Below are 22,776 nucleotides of genomic sequence, written 5' to 3'. Positions count from 1 at the left end.
ACAGCATATAATGATGATGATGTTGAGATGATGTTAAAGGAACATGAGGCAGCAATGACAATACGACAGAGGTGGAAAGGGTAGGCTCTTACTTAATGTTCCTATTACTAAGAAACAACCGGAGATTAGCAGAAGTCTGTTCAGGAAGCTTTCTGTCTTGAAATCTAAAATGACTGTTTTTAAATCTCTCCTTAGAAAACTTCACTGTACTCGGAACTACATCCATCTGAACCTGTTCCTCTCCTTCATTCTAAGAGCAATCTCTGTTTTAGTCAAGGATGATATTCTCTATTCCAGCTCCAACACAGCTCACTGTCCAGAGGACCAAACCTCATGGGTAATAAACCTCATTTACTACCTGACATAATACTCTTGTGTCACTAAATTGTCCTCCTGATGCTTGTAAACATTTAGGAATACCAAGTTGTCAGTGTAGGCAGGTCTATAGAGAATATAATAACTGGCCAAGTGATCTGTTAGAAGTAGACAGAAGTAAGAGAAGCAGAAGAAAGAGAAGTTGTTGTTGCTTTGTTTGTCCATGTACAGACAGCAGGTCATCTGGCAAAACAAAACACAGCCTTCTATAGATAAATACAGCCACTGCATTAATCCAGGGAGATTGTAAGGCAAACAGGAGTGCCATCAGCTGAGAAGGGTGAAAGGTACCTTCTCTTGAAGTGTCAGCAGCTCTGTCAGAGGTCCAGGAATGAAATAAGTCAGGGATGTAGATATTTGCAGGAGTTGTCTTTATTGTCTTATTTTCTGGATATGACAGAAGCATTGTTACCTGAATTCTTGGCAAGTGTGCTAAGTCTGGGCGGGACAGAGTTAACTGTCCCTCACAAAGTGTTATACTTTGCACTGGTAGCTAGAATAGTGTTGATAGGATCAGGATAAGGCTGAGGTGCTTAATGCCTCCTTTGCCTCAGTCTTTAATAGCAAGACTTGTTACTCCCTGGGAACACAGCCCCCTGTAGATAGGGATGGGGAACAGAATAGGCCCTGCATGATCCACGATGAGATAGATAGTTTTGGACCTGCTCTGAAAGCTGGATGCTTACAAGTCCATGGGGCTGGATGGATTGCACCATAGAGGGCTGAGGGAGTTGGCAGATGTGGTTGCCAAGCCACTCTCCATCATTCTTCGGCAGTCCTGGCTAACTGGGGATATCCTGGTGGACTGGAGACTGGCAAATGTGATGCCCATCTTCAAAAAGGGCCAGAAAGATGATCCTATTAGCTACAGACCTATCAGTCTCTCCTCAGTGCCTGGGAAGGTTATGGAACAGATAATCTTGCGAGCCATTATGGACCATTTAAAAGTAAACCAAGAGATCAGGCCCAGTCAGCATGGGTTTACAAATGGTAGATCCTGTTTGACAAACCTGATTTCATTCTATGACAAGGTAACCCGCTTAGTGGTTGAAAGTAAGACTGTCAATGTGGTCTGCCTGGACTTCAGTAAAGCCTTTAACACTGACCCCCACAACATTCTCGTGGAGAAGGTGGCTGCCCATGGTTTGGATGGGTGTATGCTCTGCTGGGAGGGAGTGTTGATCTGCCTGAAGGGAAGAGTGCCCTACAGAGGGATCTGGATAGACTGGATCAATGGGGTAAAGTTAACTGTGTGAGTTTCAATAGGGCCAAGTGTCAGGCCCTGCATTTTGGTCACAGCAACCCCAGGCAACCCTACAGGCTTGGGGAGGAGTGGCTGGAAAGCTTCCTGATGGAAAGGGACCTTGGTGTACTGATGGAGAGTTGGCTGAATATGACCCAGCAGTGTGCCCAGGTGGCCAAGAAGGCCAATGGCATCCTGGCTTGTATTGGGAGTGGTGTGGTGAACAGGACGGGAAGTAATCCTGCCCCTGTACTCGGCATTGGTGAGGCCTCACCTCGAGTACTGTGTTCACTTTTGGGCACCTCAGTACAGAAAGGACATTGAGGTTCTGGAGCAGGTCCAAAGAAGGACAACAAGGCTTGTGAAGGGCTTGGAGAATATGCCCTACAAGGAGAGACTGAAGGAACTGGGGCTGTTTAGTCTGGGGAAAAGGAGGCTGAGGGGAGACCTTATTGCTCTCTTCTAATATCTGAAAGGTGCTTACAGCGAGAGTGGGGTTGGTCTCTTCTCACTGTGACAGGACGAGGGGAAATGGCCTCAAGTTGTACCAGGGTAAGTTTAGGTTGGATATGAGGAAAAAATTCTTTACACAAAGAGTTGTTAAGCACTGGAGTAGGCTCCCCGGGAAAGTGGATGAGTCACCATCCCTGGGTGTGTTTAAAAACCGTTTAGATGTGGTGCTCAGGGATATGATTTAGTGGAGGGTTGTTAGAGTTAGGGTAGTATGGTAGGGTCTTGGTTGGACTCAGTGATCTTTAAGATCTTTTCCAACCTGAGTCATTCTGTGATTCTATCATTCTATGATATCACACCAATGTTTTTGGCTGTAACAGAGCAGTGCTGACACAGCATCAGGGCTGTCTCTCTGCAGCCCTCCCACAAGACCAGTAGGCTGTATATGGGCAGGAGGTGTGGAGGGAACATCCCTGGGACAGCTGACCTCACCTGACCAGAGAAATATTCCTTAATTTATGGTGTCATGCTCAGCAAAAAAAAAACAAAAAAAACCTGGGGTAGTAGGATGGTGGGAGACTCCTGTACAGCTTTGTGATGCTTAACTGCTTGTGTTAAACTGCAATCTAATATGTTTACTGCATTTTCATACACAAAGTTTAGAAATATATTGTCCTACTGCAAAAATTCTAACAATTTTATAATATTTCCCATTCTTGACCTCCTTTCTTTCAGCCAGAAGTGCTGCAAAAGAACCCTACAAATATATCCGAATACCTTCAGAATTAATTTTCTGAAGTTTAAGCTTGTGGAAATAAAGTGGAAAGAAGGTATTTTAATATTGATGAGTCCACATTATCCCAAAGTGTAAAATCCTTAGCAGTGACTACCAAGCTATATGTATGAATTAGTAATCTGGGTCCTTTCTAATAAACATGTAACAGCTTTGGGTTAGTAGGCCCAAACCAGGCCCAGATTAGGAAAAGTAGTTAGGCAGACTGCCTGGAGTAGTCAGGTTAGGTCCTTCAAAGATTGGTCAATGGACCCTAAAATGCTCTTTGTTTTCTGCAGTTTCTTTTATTCTCCAGTTATTCTTTGTAGGAAAACCTCATATTTTCCTGTTGGAATTTGTCCATTTTTGTGGACTGCTGAATAATTTCTGTTGCATTATATGTGGGATGATCTGACACCACATGGCTGTGACTGTTTTGCTTTGCACTGACTGAAATTCATCACGTGTGTGATGTTCCACAGTTCCACATACACATTTAAAGCCACACAATTGCCAAAAAAGGCAAATTTTAGCTTGCATTATGAAATATTTAACGTTCTCCATGTTAAATGTTCTGACCCATAACTGGTCTGCAGTGGATATCCTTTCCATGGATACAAAGTTCAGAGGTAAGATTAATTCTACGGAACAAGATGACCGAACTAAGCTGTTTCTCAGAGCTTCTATCTCTCTCACAGGGCAGCTTATCTCATCTGATCCAAGGCTTTCTCTGGACATGCCTATCTCTCTTCATGAGCTGTAGGAGTATCAAAGAGTCTGTCTTGCATCAAAAACCTTACTCTTAGGCATCTAGAGTTAAGTGAAATCAATTCAAGACTTTGCGCTTCTATTTAGATTTCTGAATGTATACAGGCAGGTAGTGTTACTTAGGATTCAGTGAGTTATCCAGGACACCACGTGGAGCTGATGGATACTAAAAAGTTCTGGACCAGCAGCTGAAGTCTAGGTTAAGTTAGGGTATTTCACATAACAGGCACTTGCGTAGACAGAGTTATAAACCAATAAATAAGTAAATTACCTGCCTAGGTATTTGATGTACTTGGAATTTTAACAAAAGCAGCAGACGTATAAAGAGTATTTAAATAAGGGAAAAAAGTAAAGCAGTCAGAAGCTGTAAGCTTTGCTTAGTCCATTTTGTTTAGTCTGTTACATTCACTGTATCATCACATTTCTCAGCTCAGTCTCAGCAGGAATGTTTTGATGTTCAATTCACACATCCCAGATTCCTGCTGAGAAGGGCTAAAGTAGCAGCAGCCAGCACTGTGAAACATCAGCAGAGCAGACCTCTGAAAATTAATTCTGAAGATTAGCACAGAGACTATAAGTATATTGGGACTTCATTTTATGTGTCTCATTAATTAAGAAACTATAACGTTTTCTAAAGGGAAAACATTTTTTAGAAGTCTATTCAGCTTTTTCTTCTATGTCTGCTTAGAAGATTCAGCATATAAAGTTATAATTTTCACTCAATTTCCAGTTTAGCCTTTAAAAACTCATAAAGCAATTTCATTATTAACTTTTACTGAGTTGGGAAGACAGATGAAATTTTAATATATTTATTAGCCACCTAGTAGACAAACACTTAATCTAATAGCCATTCATTAAATACTGAAAATTTATGCATTTATTGATAACCACCTTCTTTTACAGTATTTATATTATGATATTTCAAAATTTCTGAGAGTATTTGCTATGATTCTGATAGAGGCAAAAAAAAATCTACTGAATCTGAGAGTAGCATATGTAAGATGCTTCTCCCAGAGAGATTTAAGATGCATAATATGTAACAGCAGAATAATACAGCATCTTTCCTGCAACAACTCTGACCCCTATTCTCACATTTCAGGTGGGCTGCAAAGCTATTTTGGTGTTTTTCCAGTATGGTGTTATGGCAAACTTTTACTGGCTATTAGTTGAAGGACTTTACCTCCACATCCTCCTTGTGTTAATATTCTCCCCCAACAGACACTTCACAGTCTATCTGCTGATTGGATGGGGTAAGAACGTAAATACCTTCCAATTAAATAATATATTTTAATCTGTGTATTAGATTCAGTATCTCACATGGATGTAATGATACAGTTTCTGTTGGATAATTGATGCATGGGCATGACTCCTTGAATTTTAGTCCCCTCATCAGCTCCAGCATAGGTGCAGCCATTTTGGCATGGTGGGGGGAATAATCACAAAGCCCCCACACTCATCCCTCCTACAGAACCTTAACTGGTAACTTACTCTTGGTTGGCTCTGACCTCTGCCAATCTGCACTCCTGTCAGTGCCCAAGAGTTGTTCAAGGCATAGGATGATGTGAGTCTGTCCTAATTTGGGAGGAGAAAGTTTAACAGCACAGCCACAGACCGTGCTGTGCTACCTGCATTTTTCAAAAGCCCGATAGTGTTTTCCATCTGTTTCTAAATACACTTGTTCCTTTAAATTACAGAAAGTGCAGTGAGGTATGGAAGGAGTAGTTTAAAGCTTCCAGTGGTAGGTGATCATAAAACAGTAGGTATTGCTTCGAAATTACAATAAGCCAGTGTATGGGATTGGACCCTTATGAAATGACTTACTCTTCAGTTTTATATTGTAGTCCTTGCAAATACATTGGGAATACTTAAGTTGTATCTGTATCCCTACAGGTCCCTCTGACAGCTTGAAAGACACATAAGAAAGGCTTGTGCTTTATGTATTAGTGATTAAAACTATTTAAGAAATATAACCACTTTTCTGCAGACTTTGTAACACATTGCTTACATCCTAGCTCATCAGATGGGTCACACACCCTTACTAAACTGTTTATTATATGCTCAATATTTGGGAAATAAGTGGTTACTACTAGTCTGAACTTACCTTCTTATGATTGTTCTCTTTGCTTCAATTTCAGGAATTCCTACTATATTCATTATTACATGGACAGTGACACGGATTATTTTAGAGGACACTGGGTAAGTCTGCTGGAGAGAAAAAACTTCAAGCGCACAACTGTGCCAATACTGGTCATGTTTTGTATGTAGTGGTATTCATACAAAAGTGGTTTGCTTTTCTGAAGGAGACAAAATTTCAGTAAAGGGATAGATGTTTTGAAGCTCTTCAGCATGCTGCTTATGCTTCCTGTTTACTTTAAAATGCAAAGTGCAGGAGTGGTTAGAGAGAAGTTATAACTGATGCTACCCTTTGAGATCTACATGTAGAGCTGTCTCATTTGAAAGTCAAAATAATACTTAAAATAGCAATGGGGGTCCTTGGATTCTGTGCTGCCATGCAGTACTAGGCATCCTAATTTCATAGAATCATAGACTCATTAAGGTTGGAAAGACTACTGAGATCATCTAGTCCAACCATCAACCCATCACCACCATTCTACTAAACCATGTCACTCGGTGTGACATCTGCCCTCTTCTTGAAAACCTCCAGGGACAATGACTCCACCACCTCCTTGGGCAGCTTGTTCCAATACTTCACTACTTCTGAGAAGAAATTTTTCCAACCTGAACCTCCCCCGGCAGAACTTAAAGCCATTACCTTTTGTCCAGTCACTAGTTATGCAGGAGAAGAGGCTGACTTTCACCTCTCTACAACCTCCTTTCAGGTAGTTGTAGAGATAACGTTTCTTTTGAGCCTCCTTTTCTCCAGAATAAACAATCTCAGCTGCTCTTTAAAAGACTTGTGTTCCAGACCCCTCACCAGCTTCGTTGATCTTCTTTGGACACACTCCAGAGCCTGAATGCCTTTCTTGTAGTGAAATGCCCAAAACTGAACACAGCACTCAAGATGTGGCGTCACCAGTGCTGAGTACAAAGGTGTCATCACCTCCCTTGTCCTGCTGACTACAATGTTTCTGATAGAAGTCAGCCTTCTTGTCCAACTGGGCACGCTGCTGGCTTATGTTCAACTGGCTGTCAGTTAATGCTCCCAAATCCTTTTTCTCCATGAAGCTTGCCAGTCACTTTGTCCCCAGCCTATACTTTTTAATAATAATTTTAGTTAGTACATTTTTTTTTAATCAAGTCACTTTACTGGATGGACGGCAATACACAAAACATAAGAGGAAATAGGGCTGATATTTGGTACAGACTATAAAAGCTGTTTGTCTGGATAGCTGAAGGTGAATTTACTAACTAGCAACACAGTAGATTGAAATCTAGAATTCTTATGGTATATCTAAATTATATTCCCAGAAGAGAAGCAATGTAATGTAAAGAGAAGTAAGAGACATGTCTTTAGTTAAAGCTATGACTAACTAGAGCTAGGCCTAACTCTTGGCGTGGAAAGGGAAGATTAGATTCAAATTTTTTTAGGAAAATTGGACTTGCTTCCACTGACCCTAAGGAATGGAAGATCATTCCTAGCTAGTGAGACAGTTATCACACTCCACTTTTTTGGGTCTGGTGGATATTTTTTGTTCAGTACTGCTTTTAAACTGAAAAATCATGTCACACATTAATTCTGTTTCCTTTGCAAGACCTCCAACTTGTAAACTGAATCACAGAATCATAGAATCACTAAGGTTGAAAAAGACCCAGAGGATCATCCAGTCCAACCATTTGCCCATCACCAGTGGTTCCCGCTAAACCACGTCCCTCAACACAACATCCAAAAGTTCTTTGAACACCTCCAGGGTCGGTGACTCCACCACCTCTCTGGGCAGCCCATTCCAGTGCGTGACCACCCTTTCAGAGAAGTAGTATTTCCTAACGTCCAGCCTGAACCTTCCCTGGCACAGCTTGAAGCCATTCCCTCTAGTCCTATCACTAGTCACACGAGAGAAGGGTAGCTCCTTTCTCCTTCATCATTACTATCTCAGAGGAAGTTTGTAGGTTATTATTGTTGCTTAAAATTACTCTTTCAGAGCATTCATTTTCAGTGTATTTATACCAGAATTGCTGAGCTGACAGTGAAAATTAAGTTTTCAGTTTTTCAGACGAAGTTTCAGGTTCAGTCTCATATTTTCCTAAACTGGTTCTAGCCATCCATAACCTAAATATCCCACAGGGAACTTCTGTCATTTAAACTGTATCTGTCAGTTGTGTTAGATCTTGCTGCTACCTCGAGGCTGTTGTTAAGTGCCTACTGGAAAAGTGTCTTGCCACAAAGTGAAACTAACTTGGTTTTCCTAAAGGTTAACATCTTCCATAATTTCTAATGTTATGGTATGGTGCCTGGTATTAGAGCTGATTTGAATATATGTATTGAAAACAGAGAAACAAAAATAAAAGGCAAAAGAAGATTAAATTCCAAATTCTAGGATTTGTGATTTTAATGTTCTTGGACTTGTGTGTAGCAAATACTTCTCTTCATAGATCTTGCTTGCCAGATGGTATTAGTGTCAACACAATTTTCCCTCTTTTTTTTATAGTTGCTGGGATACAAATGAGCATGGTGGTCCTTGGTGGGTTATACGAATACCAATTTTAATTTCTATTATAGTAAGTAAACTTTGAAGCATGAATTATATATCAGTTCAGCATTGTGCAGTACATATAGCCATTATTCTTTACTGCTAGTTACAGACAAGCAAGAATTCCATTTTAATGAGAAGAAATTCACGATTGGAGACATGTTATAATATAAGGTACCAAGGCCATTAAGATTTGTTGCCTTCAAAATTTATCTGCCTCCTATTAAATGAACAGTTGCTTTTATTTGTGTTTTGTTGTTTCTTTAATATCCCTCCTCCTTATGAGCCTGGGGGAAGCAAAAATCTAATTATATTTTTCAATGAATTGCAGATTTGTTTTTGCTTGTAAATAGACAGCTCTGCAACTGAGAATCTAATAGTATTGCAGCCATAAAAAAATATAGCTGTGTATATCTTTCTTTAATTGGTAGCCTAATGCAAAAGAATACTGTTTGAGAATGCTTCATAGGGCTTTATGTGGAGCTCATTAGAATTACTGGAGTAGCATAATAAAATTCCTGTTCATTGTGATGACTGTGTAATTAAATTTGTGCATAATAATCTATTGTTTATGTCAATTTCTGAAAATAGTCACAGTGCAAATTAATTCATTTCACATACATGTGCTTTAGTTTTAAAATTTTAGTCAGAGTAGTTTGGGCATTGTTAGATTATACAAAATTTCAAAAGCCTAAAATAGCCCAGAATTGACATTTGGGCTTTTCTTTCAGTTCATGCCTGCTGAAAATCATTTTGAGAAAACTTCCTATCATTTCTATAGTGTTGAAAGAGTAAGCAGCGTAGTGTGAAATGGCATGAAGTAAGGGCTCCAAAAAATATGTTAGTGTACAAAGAAATAGATGTGCAAAAGAGCTACAACAGGAAGAGGATATATATACCTCAGAGGAGCTGGAGAATGGGAGATGGTCCGCAGTAAAAAAAAAATGCACTGAAAGATGAAAGCAAAACAAACCACTTGGTTTTTTCAGAAACATGAAAAAGCCTATGGAGGTCCTATGGAGGCTATGGAGGTTCTATTTAAACAGCTATCTGAGCTGAGACTTTATGTGCCAGAAAGCGGTACTTCTTCAAAGAAGTCCTAGGTGAGGAGACAAAAGTTATCCTGGTGTTCACTGGCAGATTTAAATTCCAGCTGAATCTTAGCATAGAGTAGGAAATGCATTGGGAGATCAGAAAACGGAGTACTGGTTAGTCAGTAAAAGTCCAATTATAACACGTGGACCAGAATCATGGTGGCAAAGGAACAGCCATGCTGGTTTTTTACTGGTTCAGTTACTGGTATGGTACAGTGGGACTGTAAGGCATACAGACACATTTTGCAGTTGACCTTTTTGGCTTTCCAGGTGTGTTTAGAATCCACTGTCACCTTCTGGAGTCATCTCTTGTCTTAGGCAGCATGTTTTAGGGATGAGAGCAACTAAAGATGACCAAATGATTCTTCTTGTAGTGTGTGAAACCACTTCCTTCTCTAACCAGATGATTCTCTACCAGTTTGTTCAACTATATTTTGCATATGGGGAGCTGTGAAAGAAGATTTCAGAAGTACAGGGAGTTATACAAGGCAGTGATATTCACCCTTTCCTAACAGATAAGTAACGCATATTTTTGGAGCATCAGCCCACAGTCATCGCAGTCGCTGTGGCATCTAGAATGCCATTCAAGTTGACTGCTGTACAGAGTGCATGCATAGAGTAAAAGTAGCTAATGAAATGCCATGTAAAATTGGTCATCCATGCATAAAAATACTGCATTCATGGAAAAGCATTTTCAGTATACATAAACAAGTATTTCCACTTACCTTCAAGAAAAAGTAAAAATTGAAGACACAAGTCTTTGAATAATGAGTTCAGGGCTGCCTGCCATTCATCAGTGAAAACAGATCACTACAAATTCTTTGAAAAGGGGTTGCAAAACTTAAGGCATTTCTGAATGAAGGTATGATTTCCTGCATCATACTCACACAGAGTCTTCAGTCTGTTCTTGAGGACTGGAAAACTTAGAATGATGAAAAGGATGATCAGCAGTAGCAAATGATTTCAGCGTTAGGAATGACAAAGGCATATATGTAATTAGTGAGATGGATACAGGAAGATTCTGAAAGCAGTTGGATTTTGGTAAAGAATAGTAAAACACCAGAGTTCAAAACTGTTATGGACTGTCTTACATGATGGCATGGAGGAAAAGCACAGATGACAGGTGATACTGAAAATCTTCACTGTTTTCCATTGATTTGTGTGCTACATCCAAACACATTTCACTGGTCAGAAGGTTATATTAACTATATGGTTATTATCCAACACTAAGTAGTTTTGTGAAAGCAAGTTCTGAAGTCTCTAAGTGGGAATAGCTGCAAGTAATGCAGTATGTCAGAAGCCTTCTCTGGTATCACCTCCTGACAATTTTGGCTTTAGAAAAATTAACTGGCAGGTTGCCATAATTCATGATGTACACATTTCTGTTGTTTAATTAGAGATTCCTATTCCAGACAGTTAATTTGGAGTACCACGCATTTGGCAAATTGCTTCCACAATTGCCTTCTTCATAATTCCACTGTAGTGACCTTTCATTCAGGAAAGAGTGGTTTTAAGGTGGAAGCTGTATTTCTAACTACAAAGCAGATGAAAAATGTTCATCATGTTATCTGATATAGCAAACTAAAGAGCAGAAAGAAACAACATGAAGGCAGTTTAAATGATCACTCAGGCAACTCAAAAACTGACAGCGATTCAGCCAGTAACAAAGGGTATCAGCAGCATCTTGCTGTTACTCTGGTAAAGAGGCATCAGTTGTCTTTGTCTTACAGCTTGTCTGCAATCACATTATATTCTCATTTTACTGTTCTTAGATATTCATTCAACAATATGCATATGATATCCTATTTAAAGACATCACACTCAAAGGATTTTTGTAGAATCTCACAGTGGTTAAGGCTGGCAGGGACCTCTGGAGGACACTTTGTTCCCTCTGACTGGGTTTACAGGCTCACCAGTGTCAAGGGATGTTACAAACTCCAAACAAGAATGCATGTTTTTCATTAATCCAAGATTGTGCTTACAGAGTGAAAGTGATGCATTTGAAAACAGACTTAAAGGTAATATGTGTATGACAGTCAAGAATGAGTCACCTTGTTCTAGTTTTGCAGATGATTTGGTGCCTCAGGAACCAAAAGGATGACAGTTTATTCTCTTGTGGTAGAAATTAGTGAGGTCTGTCAAGAAAAAGAAGTAATCCTGCTTTTGTGTAAATACAGAGTAAATAGTTTTCCTATTTTCTCTTGTTTTGTGGATAGCAAATATACAAGGAGATGGAGGCTCTCTCCTTGTTCACAAATAACAGCTCTGGTGCACATATCTGTACTTAATGTGTATCCTTTGGTCTGTATGCTATACTGTGGTATTCAATTCTACAGATTTAATCAGCAAGAATACTGCCTGTTACCTATTACTTTTACATAAGTAATCAAGTCCAACTGCAAACTCATCATCTGCCTGAAAAATATGTGTTTACTTCATTAAAGGCCTGTGTTTTCTAATGTAGCAAAATATCCAGGAACAGAATAGCTAGGGAATGCAAGATGCCAGAAGCCAATGAAGAAACTATGAGTGAGATTTAGAGTCCTGCTGAGTGTCAGTCTTGGATGTTCTAGACTGATCAAGGTCTGATCATAACATTTTTTAATCCAAGTGCCTCCATTCCCGTTCCATGAAAAGAGATAGTCCTAGTGTTCTATTCTAGAATCCCGTTAGGAGGATAAAATATTATACTGCAAGAGTCTGAGTTCTTCAGTCATAATGTATTCATCATTACCCAGGACAGACAGATAGATATGACGTGCCCTGTCCATGCTTGATGAAAGTGGACAGATTGCCCATTCAGCAATCTTCTATTCTCCTTATCCAGACAGAAAATAATAAATGTGAAGATGAGAGGCAGGAGAGGATCAAAATTGTGCACAGGACTTAGGTTGTCCTTTTGCTTCCAATCATAGATCCAAACAACAATCATTGATAGCACTAGATCCCATCCAGTGTCCCATCCTGCCAAGAAAACTGTCTTCAGTTGAGATTTCAGATGCAGAGCATTGCTGTCAACTGGGGCTTTAAAGGCTTTTCCAGACAGGCAAAGACTGGTAGCCATGTAGAGGTGCACTGGACCAAACAGACAATAGAATTAACTGTGTAGAGCTAAACGTGGCAGGAGGCACACAGTGCTGACTGCTGAGTTGATTACTCTGATTTGATAAGCATTTCTTGTTGCTGCATCTTGAATGGAGAAGTCTGAAGTCACCATTGTATTTGTTTTCTTTGCAGGTGAATTTTATACTTTTCATCAGTATTATAAGAATCTTACTCCAGAAGTTAAGGTCACCAGATGTTGGAGGAAATGACCAGTCACAGTACAAGTAAGTTACATTTTTAGACATTATATATAGAATTAAACTAATCTCTATAAGATTTACTGAGCTGAAACCTGCTACTAGCAGTTGCTGTGACAATATAATTACATTTAATTCAAAAGCTCCTAATTCTAGATGTGATTTAATAAAGGTTGCAACATTATGTTTAAATGGAGATTAACATAATTTTTTCAAACACCAAATTCAATAAAAAACAGGCAATTTCATAAAAACCAACAAGCTACTCTTGAATTTGAGTTTAATTCCATGAAAGAATCTGCCTATGGAAAAAAAAATATGAGAAATAGTATTTTTCTTTTAATGTATAGGTATTTCATTTGAACATAAAAGTTATTGAAATATCAAAACGTATTGCTTCATCCTATTTAAAAACTTCTTTTTTCATTTACAAAATACTTTTTGCTTTAATATTTAAATATATTTTAAGAGGAAGTTGGAAGGAAATTGTTCCCATAAATTATTGAAAGGAAATATAATGTGCTTCATAGGCCTACACAGTTCCTTTTTGTTTTTGTGTTATTGAATTAATTGAACACGTGAGAGAACTAAATCAACCTAGATGAAATTACACAGTCACCACAGTATTATCTAGCACACTGACATACATAAGTATATATGGCAGGAAATCTATATGTATATATATATGTATTTATATAGGCAGGAAATCTGCTCACGTTTATTTCTTGTGAGATAAAATTTTGTTTCCCTGTGGTATTTATGTATTTTATGAAAATGAAGCATTCCCTTCCTGTCTGTCCCATCATTTTCCATAGTTTACTGCAGCATTATTAGTTCTGTAACAGCAACCTTGTCCTTCATTGTTCAGCCATGTGAATTCTTTGCTTTTAGCAGCTGATTGCCTGCTTGGGTAGTCTTTAGCAGATACTCACGGGAACAGGAGATTAACCTTCTCAAGAAATACTGTTTCTACAGAGCAAATTAAAGGCTTGGAAGGATCATTTTTCAAAATGCAAATGTGCTTTCTAAAATACAGTGAAGAATAAGGCTTTCCTTCACTAAACCAGAAAGTAGTTAACAGCTAGACAAAATATTGCTACAGGAATGGAGTGGAAGTATGAGTATAAAACAAATACTACCCATTTCAAATCATCATTTTTCTTCCCTTCCTGTGTCCCATTTGTCTGTACCTGGTTCCATCCTTTTTGATGCTTGTTTTACTTTTGCAGTAGGAAAGGTTAAGTTGAAATAAAATCACTTTTCCACTTCACTTGGGAAAGCAGGAAATTTGCTGCCATCATCATCTCCTTCAGTTGTAAATGAATTTCTTCTGCCAGAGAAACCCTGTTGCTACCACTTAGTGATATCACTTTTAAGTATGAGGTTTTTTACTATTCTCAAGAAATTTTGCTGTCAGAACTGATTATTTCCACATAAACAGATGTAGCCTATGGGATACTTTGAATGAAGGAAGGCCATGAGGACTGACACAGAAAAAATAAAACTGCTTGTAATACCTTGACTATTCTAATATAGTAGCGGAAATCACAGCAGCTTCCTCTCATTGTTGAGTCCAGTTAGATTCACCAAGAGAGTGATGAATTATGGTACTCAACATTACAACTTCTTGAATTTTATCTGATGCCAGACATCCATAATCATGCATGACTGGTTCTTCATAATACATAAAACTGATGTCATTAGAGTGAAATGAGTGACAGGTAAGGGATAATTAGCAATCCATCATTTCACTGGTTTCACAGGCAGTTTGTCAAAACTGTCCTGCTTAATCATGAAAAGTTCACATTCTTAACTTCAGTAGTATCTCGTGATAAATGGCATTACGTAATTTCCAACATTAAATTTTTTCATGGGTATATATTTCATATTATCATTATAGTTGTGAATTTGGAGGTAAATCTGAAATTTCTGATCCAAATCTCACAGCTGAGATTATTCTGGATTGCATTCCCTTGCCTACATTGCATATGAATCGTATGAGCATCCTTACAGGTGCCCATTTAAAATAAATGAACCTGAAAATACTAATTTAGGACATAGAATTTACCTTTAGACAAGAACTGTCTGTAAAATTTTGGAGGAAGGCAGTATTCCTCTCCACTCACAACACTTCATGGTGGTTCTCAGGGACATGATGTAGCAGAGGGCTGTTAGAGTTAGGGTAGTATGGTTAGGTTGCTGTTGGCCTGGATGATCTTTAAGGCTTTTTCCAACCTGAGTGATTCTATGATTCATGCAAGGTAAAAAAATGTCCTGAGAGGACTGATAGCCTCTTGTGAGACAGGCTGGGAACTTGCTATGTGTCAAAGAGGCACAGCAGAGGATAGATCCTACTCCCTGCTGATGTCCAGAGGTCAATGGAAAAAGGATATTTTGATTTAGAGAGACCCTGGAGCCTTCACCAGATTTTGGAAGAGCACAGGGTCAGCAAGATCAAGTACAGCTACACACATTAATTTATAAAGGTTACTGTGTGGATAATCTTACTGCAAGCTTGAAAGGAAAAGAGTTTTTAGTAAATGCCTCCTTTAACTGTTCATAAAATGCAAGTCATATAGGGTTTATCTAAATGAAATTGCATTATGTTCTTGCCTTAGTAAAGCAAGAGCTAATAATTGAACTCTGCCTTTTTCTGCTTCATCTACCCAGGAGACTTGCAAAATCCACGCTGTTGCTTATTCCATTATTTGGAGTTCACTACACAGTGTTTGCTCTGTTTCCTGACCGCAGTTCCAACAATTACAAAATAATCTTTGAGTTGTGTTTGGGATCTTTTCAGGTAATTTTTCAAGTTTTTATTCAAGTTCATTGACTTAGGTTAGTGCTGTATACCAAGTAATGAATATTTTCTGTTTCTAGGGATTGATTGTTGCAGTCCTGTATTGTTTTTTGAACAGTGAGGTAAGTCTCGTTTTTCTATTGAGGATGTTAATTGCTGTTTTCAGTATATGTATAAATAAGCACCTCTATCATTCCACTCTACATAACATGTGGCTGTTTACAAAATGTTTGCATTCCTACTTACAGAATATACACATTTCTGTGCAGCAGGAGAAATCAGTGTTTTTGGGTGAAGAGTTAAGAGCCATTTGAAATCTAATTCCTTGCAAATGGCAGTGCATCTTTACTTAATGTGATCTGATTCTGGCCCTGGTACGAGTTATGTGAACTGTCCAACTGAGGTGCAGCAAGCTTAGAAATTCTTGGAAAAACTTGGAACAGAATTTAGTAAGTATTTAGAGTATGATGTTAGCATGTCAGCTCCTTTTTAAGGTGTGATACGTGTTAAATAGCATTCAGTGTGTGTCAGGAGGAGTCTGTCTGAAGAAGACACCTGCTTGCACTGGGAACTGACATTCTAGTCTACTACTGTTCTGGTCTTTGATATTCATAAGATGACTGATTTGAGGCTGATCACTTCATTTGATGTTTTAAGTACAAGTGACTAATTGCTAGTGACTATTTTGATAAAAGCCACTTGTGACAACACAAGTGATACGAATCTGAAATTAAAAGTGGCCCTGGGGTTTCTCTTCACAAACAATGTAGGTGCAGTTTTCACCTCAGTTTTGTAAAAACTGGTTGGAAGTTGTTCCCAGAAGTCCCCATTTAGTAGCCAGTCCATGTGGAAAAGTTCCTCGGGTAAAAAGAATGTTTTCATTTTGTGCATTGTCTTTTTAACACAGGTACAAGGAGAGCTGAAAAGAAAATGGCGGAGTTTGTGCTGGAAGCAGACAGCAGGCAGAGACTACAGACTGCACAGCTCAATTTCTCGAAACGGATCGGAAAGCGTTTCTCAGCTCCATCGGAATTCAAGGGCTCAGTCATTCATGCAGACAGAGACCACCATGATATAAATCAGCTAGGTTCCCAAAACATGCAAAAACTGTGGGATACATTTGTTACGTGCAGCTTGATGTGGTATTTTCTAAAATGTAGAGTTTATTGCTTTGCTTTTCTATAGGATGGTACTTGGGAAATTGATTTGTGCAGTCAGCCAGGTAATAACAAAGACACCTGCCCCATGGATGCTTTCTGTTCTTTTCTTTAGTGACATTCATACTAGTTTATATGTTCTCTTGCCATGTATTAGCCATAACTATCCAAAAACTGATCTACTATGAAGGTCCGTTTTGCCTCCAGCCTGTCTGTGAAACAGATGTGTGGGATCCTATTCAATGTGGGCTGCTTTGGTACCTGTTGAAAAGGTTATGATGGGAAGCAGAAAAATTTCTTAAACTGTATTTGTACTTAAGGTACTACTTCTTTCCTTAAGGATTAGGAAATTCTTTCCTAATTATGGAAAACAAAAGAAAAATAAAGAAATGTGAGGCTATAATTAACCACGTTGGGAGCTTAATGTGCTAATCCAGGAAATCATTAACTTTACACAAAGAGGAAAAAAAAAAAGTAAGGCTTATTAGCTAATTGTATGAATTGCAGAGGTTAATTTCTACAGTTTGACTCCTATCCTGTTGTCCCCTTTGAAATTGCACGGTTTTTATGTTGTGAGGCAGAACATAGGGCTTTGCAGTCCAAGGCTATTGTAATCGTTTTGATTAAAACATCAGCATTTGCCAGTAGTGCTGTTCTAATCACCAGTTGTACTTTCCTGTTTAAAATCAAAGAGATTTATGTTGATCTTTTATTAAACAATTTTCTGAAGAGGTGCTTTATTGCTAGAGCAGTCTATCATAAGATAAACAGCCTTGGAAAGTGTTACCCATTGAAAATATCATTTTTATTTAATATTTTCATTGAATTATATCTCTAGAACTACATACTTGGCAGCTGAAACAAGAAATATTGCAATAATGTTGGAACTCCCATTTAAGGAATAGTGTAAATGCTCTTAGTTTGATCTATTCTGTATCTATGTGAGCTGATTTAAAATTCTGTTGTGGCCATGACTCCAAAAAAATAAACACAATCCCTAAAAATCACCATAAAAGGCATAAATAGAAGGAATTCTCAGCAACACCAAGCCTCCCATGCAGCCACTTTGAAAAAAAGAGACAGGAAACTGGCAAGTTCTTATAAATACATATAGAACATTTGCAATTTTAAAAGAAATAAACCCAGTGATGTTTACTTCTCATGTTATGTTTAACCATGTCCACACTGAATGACAAGTTTTATATGAGTACTGTTGATTGATAACAGCAATTGCTCTGATATCTCAGATGATAGAACATATGAAGCCAGCAGAATCCAAGGTCAGTTATATTGCCAGGGAAAGGGAAGAACAGTGGCAAGGGTATGTCTTGGCAGGCATTCATATACATTCCTGAAAATATTACTGGGAGTACTGTTGGCGGTCATCAGAGTGTCTGTACACCTCTTGTTCTGATTTAATTTAGCTATTTATTGGTCAAACACAATTTATTGTAATGGGATTACCCTGGAGTGATACATAGTTCTGTCAGATCAAAGACAGGAATGTCCCAAGACTGCCCCATCGGCAGCAGTCATCAGTTTTGCATGACAGCAACCTTCACTGTGCTTTATGCAACCATTTTCATGTCTGTAAAGACCCAGAGGGCACTGTTCTCGCTTATTTCTACTTCCAGAAAATTCCCATATCCAAATAACTTTATGCAAATTTTGAGCATCATCCCATCATCGTGGAACTTGACTTCCATCTGCCTTTTCACACAGAACTCCACACTATGCTAAAATGTATGCAAAAACTGAAAATCAGCTTGATGAATCTAGTACTTGTTCAGTGTTTCACATCTCTGCAATGCACTGAAATAGCTTTGTCCTGCATTAGATTTTACACAACACTGTGGAGTCAAATGGTCCTGCTGGTGACTCTTCAGAGTCAAAAGGACAGTGCAAGAAAACATTTGACTCTGTCATCCCTGAACACAGTTCATATTCAGTCTTAGTAGCATCAGAGGAGGAGGTGGATGAAGCAATGCAGGTGTATGCTCTGCCCGTATGGTCTTGTGACTTAGTTCTACTCCTCTTGATTCCTGTACTTCCTTTCTCACTTTGGTTGCATCAGGGTCCAAACTGAGTCATAGCGGCTTCAGAGCAGGAATCCTGCTGGATTATATTCCCACTGAAAAGCCAGTAGCACATCATGTGTGCTGTTGGGTGAACTAAGCAAGAATGGCGACAAGATTCTCTCTTGTACTGTACTTCGTGCTTGTGGTTTACTTGCCTTGGAGCCAGGCAGGCAACACCATTCATTTTGAGTGATTCTTATCACATTACCTGCTGATGATGCCTGAGGGACACATGGACAGATTACTTTCTAGTTGCTGATGGTGATCAGCATCTAAATATATAAAGTTAACTTAAAGTTTCCTCTTCAGAGGTGATGATTTTAGCTAGGTGCTTGTTATATTTAGGTGAAATTTATCTACCCTTATTTATGCCCTGAAAAGCCAAATGTCTGTTTCTGAGCTAAAGGCTTGTTTTAAGTGCCTTCCATATTGGTCATAAAGAAGTAGGTGCTAGTTGTAGATGATTCATCCCATGTTGTGCTGTGCATCTATGCCACATAAACTGAATCACGTTTTTTTTTCTGTATTTACTATAAAATGAGCTGAGGGTAGGATAGGGTGGAGTGGAGTAGAATAGAACTGAATTGAACAGAAGTGAACAGAACTTAAGATTTCTCACCCCGTGTCTACAATTAGTCCTCTCCAGAAGAGTCTGTTCAGTTGTGTTGCTAACAGATGATAACTAAATACTCTCTTTTAAGCCACGTAAGCTGATTCACAAAACTTATCCTCCCATAAATGTTCACATGAAGGCAATGAAGGATCCCTACCTAGGTCCATTCAGTTGGACATCCCTGTGGTTGACTGCCCTCCATGATAAACCCAATGGCCTTATGACCTGCATTGATTTGCCTGTGTTCAGCTTTCAGCAGTTGTTTTTTTAGGTGTTTGCCTTGTTGTCTTTTGTAGGTGGGTCATACACTAAAACAAAGTGCTCGTGAATATGAGAAATTTTCTCTAAGTGAAATCTCTTGAATCACAGTTGAAACCATCTTAATTTCCTGAGAAACAAAACATGTCAGATCTCTAAAATTCTCAGTTCAAGACATTTTCCTCAAATGTTTTTTTCCTGTTTCTCTTCTGTCCTCATTCAGATTTGGAATAGTTTCACCCACGGAAGATGAAACATTCCAGTATATCCCTTCTGGAATGCGTACAGCATTGACCACATTTCTCACCCCCACTCAGAGTTGACATGGTCACACCTTTATCTCTGCAGTCATTTCAACTGCTGACCAGGAGCTGGTTAATGACAGGAAGTGAGAGTATTACTGACTTGATTTCTCACCATGTAAATCAGTAACGTTGTTAAGGTATGCTGACCTTGGTGTCTGGCTCAGGTGCATTAACATGCTTCGCAAAATAACATTAGGATTGTGGAAAGCATCCTTTATGCCACTGAGAGCAGTGCTGGTTTCCACCAAATGTTGTATGTGACATGTATTTAAGTAGCTACTCCATGTATACTGCTCTAGAATGCGCTAGAGCCCAACAGACTGCACCAAAGTAGTGATGTGTGCTGCATGTAGCAGCTGAGGAACTACCCAGTTTAAGCATATGCTGGGACTGTACCATAGCATCAATAACTTGCTACAAAAGGCAACAGTTTAAAAAGCCTTATAGAGTCAAGTCAAAGGCAGCTTGCCCCATTGTGTAGCACCTCACACCCTGACACACCGCAGACAGGTTTCCCTCTGCCTTTAACATGAAGGGGAAAGCTGAGCACCTCAGCAAACTGTGCAGTCTGACCACATGTGAAATAAGTCATTGCCAAGTGCATGTCTCACACACCGAGCATGAGGACTGAGTTGAGTCATTTCCCTTGTTTGTCTCCTGCTCTTGTGAGTGCTAAAAAACTTATCCTGTTGACATTCAATTTGTCCATTTCAGCAAAGTGATTGTGAATGAAGTCCAAACTCATTTCTACAGTTTTTAGACAACTTTAATGAAAATTAAACATTAAATATGTCCGATAAAAAAGTACAACTGGCAAGTAGCTCGTAGAGAAAGCTACTTGGTGTGTTAGGGTTATTGTCTGAGCAATTGCTGTTTCTGCAAGGTAATTCTGGAATTACTTTTACAAGCAGAAGTTCCTTCACATTACCATGAGTGCCTAGATAAGCTATGGGCCATCAGTACTGCCACCTTGACATAACCAAATAGCAGCAGGTAGTATACAATACTATTCTGTTGCTCAAATAAATTCTGACATTTATATTATGAGTATATCAGCACGTATCAGTAAATCAGTATGTCAGCTACTTAAAAAAGCAATCTTTGATATGATTTAACCATTCTGTGTTTAATCTGGTTCTGCCCAATGATGACAGTGTTTCTGTACCATTTCCATCATCAGCTAAAACAATGGCTGAAATATCCCCAAATTCTTTATTCCCCAAAGCACTGTAGTAAATTCCTCATAACCTGCAGCTTTCCCCCCTGCCCCCTTTCTGGAGCATTAGTATGAGTATTGTTTAGAAATTCTCTTCTGTTGTCTTTATAACTTTTTATCTGTTGAGTACAGTAACAATTAAAGATGATGTAAATGAATGTGATTATTTTTTTACAAAATGTACAGAATACGATGATGTATAGATTAATGTGTAAATAGATTTCCTTTTCATACTTTAATTCACTAAATGTTTCCTCTGGTTTTACTCTTCTTTTTTTGTTCTCAGTGTCACATACCTAACAGCCTTCTCTGTGATGTTGTATATAAAGCTGTGAACAAACAAGCGTTTACATCTTTATGCTATCAGTGCTAATAGTAATTAATAACACCATGATGAACTGAAGAGGAGTCAGAATAAAAATTTTAAAGATTTTGCACAGAACTTCTTCTATATGTCAATACCTGTGTGGCTGGCAGCTATTTTCCAAATCACTGCATCTTGCCTAAACGCGTTGTCTGGATGTCTTTGAGGAGCACCACATAATGGATCTACAACAAAAATAAAGATTATGCAGAGGGAACACTATATATCTTATCTCTTTAAGGGAAGAAATACATATCTATTCACACATCTACAGTGTGTATTCTTTAGATAGCCAAGTGCACTCAGAAACTAGATCTTAAAACTGGAAATGGTTCTCTGGCCTTGGCAGCTGAAGGTTCCTCAGCAGTATGACTGAAATTGAATCTTACTGCACAGGAAGTGAAAAGCCAAGGCTGCCCCTGCCATGAGAGTGACAAACAGGAGCAGGACTCAGTGCCAGCGAAAGCAGTGAGCTTGCACAAAAGCCACCCCAACAAAGCAGGGACCTCAGCAGGCAACAACACCCCACGGGGACAAATGATAGAGAGCTGTTCTGCCATCCCTCATGGTCCAGGGAGTCTGCTTCCTCCGGTGTTTATCTGTGGGCATCACAAAAGTTAACATCACTGGGAGGGGTCTTCTGACCCTTGAGAGAGCTGAGGTCTCATCCTCTCCCAGCAATATGGTACACCTTTGTGGTCAGCATATCAGTCTGAACCCCTTTGCAGTCAATTACACTGCGGAGGAATGAAGCCCAACTTTTGCTCAGGAAAGGGAGCAGAGTGAGCCCAAAGCTGCAGGTTGCTGTGTAAAGGCAGAGTCTGTGTATAGCCTCCCCACAATGCTGTGCTCTTAGTAGAGTTTGGACAGTAACTTAATGGGGAAATCCTGGCTTTCAGGGGGAACTCCTTGTGCTCCACGTGCTATTGTGTTAATAGGAAGGTCCCTACATGTCCAACCAAAGCAAATAAAAATTCTTAATGTAAATAATAGAACATAATAGTATTTAGAACTGACTGCATTTGAATATTTTCATCTTTCCCTAATAACACAGGCTAGGATATATAGTGATCTAGTTGACATGAAGTTTAGGTTGAAATACTGTATCGAAGCATTTAACAAGTAAATATATATCAAATCAAACTAGTTACCTATTTTTAACAGTTAAAATAAAGATTTTTTTTTAGATATATGCTACAAAATAGAATCAATGTCCTGGGTTATGCAATTAAATATTAATATTAGCTTTGGAAAATGAAATCAAAGAGCCAAGCTCTATGTTGAAGTCCTTCATTTCTGAGCTGGTGCCTTTGTAATTGGGACTGCTTT

General features: G+C 38.8%; 1 protein-coding gene across 3 annotated transcripts in view; it reads left to right on the top strand.

Moving 5' to 3' along the window:
- The window catches only part of VIPR2 (vasoactive intestinal peptide receptor 2), a 55,593-nt gene extending 34,067 nt beyond the window's left edge, over positions 1–21,526 (top strand). The window contains exons 6-13 of one of the 3 annotated variants that reach the window (NM_001014970.2): positions 196–337; positions 4,711–4,861; positions 5,747–5,807; positions 8,219–8,288; positions 12,592–12,683; positions 15,327–15,456; positions 15,537–15,578; positions 16,364–21,526. In NM_001014970.2, coding sequence (NP_001014970.1) covers positions 196–337; positions 4,711–4,861; positions 5,747–5,807; positions 8,219–8,288; positions 12,592–12,683; positions 15,327–15,456; positions 15,537–15,578; positions 16,364–16,534 — 859 coding nt within the window. In that variant the 3' untranslated portion in view covers positions 16,535–21,526. The remainder of the gene's footprint in view (positions 1–195; positions 338–4,710; positions 4,862–5,746; positions 5,808–8,218; positions 8,289–12,591; positions 12,684–15,326; positions 15,457–15,536; positions 15,579–16,363) is intronic. The other 2 variants (XM_040680260.2, XM_040680270.2) reach the window with 2 other exon arrangements.
- The last annotated feature ends 1,250 nt before the right edge of the window (positions 21,527–22,776 follow it).

Source organism: Gallus gallus, chromosome 2 (genome assembly GCF_016699485.2).
Source record: "Gallus gallus isolate bGalGal1 chromosome 2, bGalGal1.mat.broiler.GRCg7b, whole genome shotgun sequence".
In the NCBI taxonomy this organism is placed as follows: Eukaryota; Metazoa; Chordata; class Aves; order Galliformes; family Phasianidae; genus Gallus; species Gallus gallus.
Note: the sequence above shows the minus strand (reverse complement) of the source record. Positions and strands in the feature narration are given on the sequence as shown.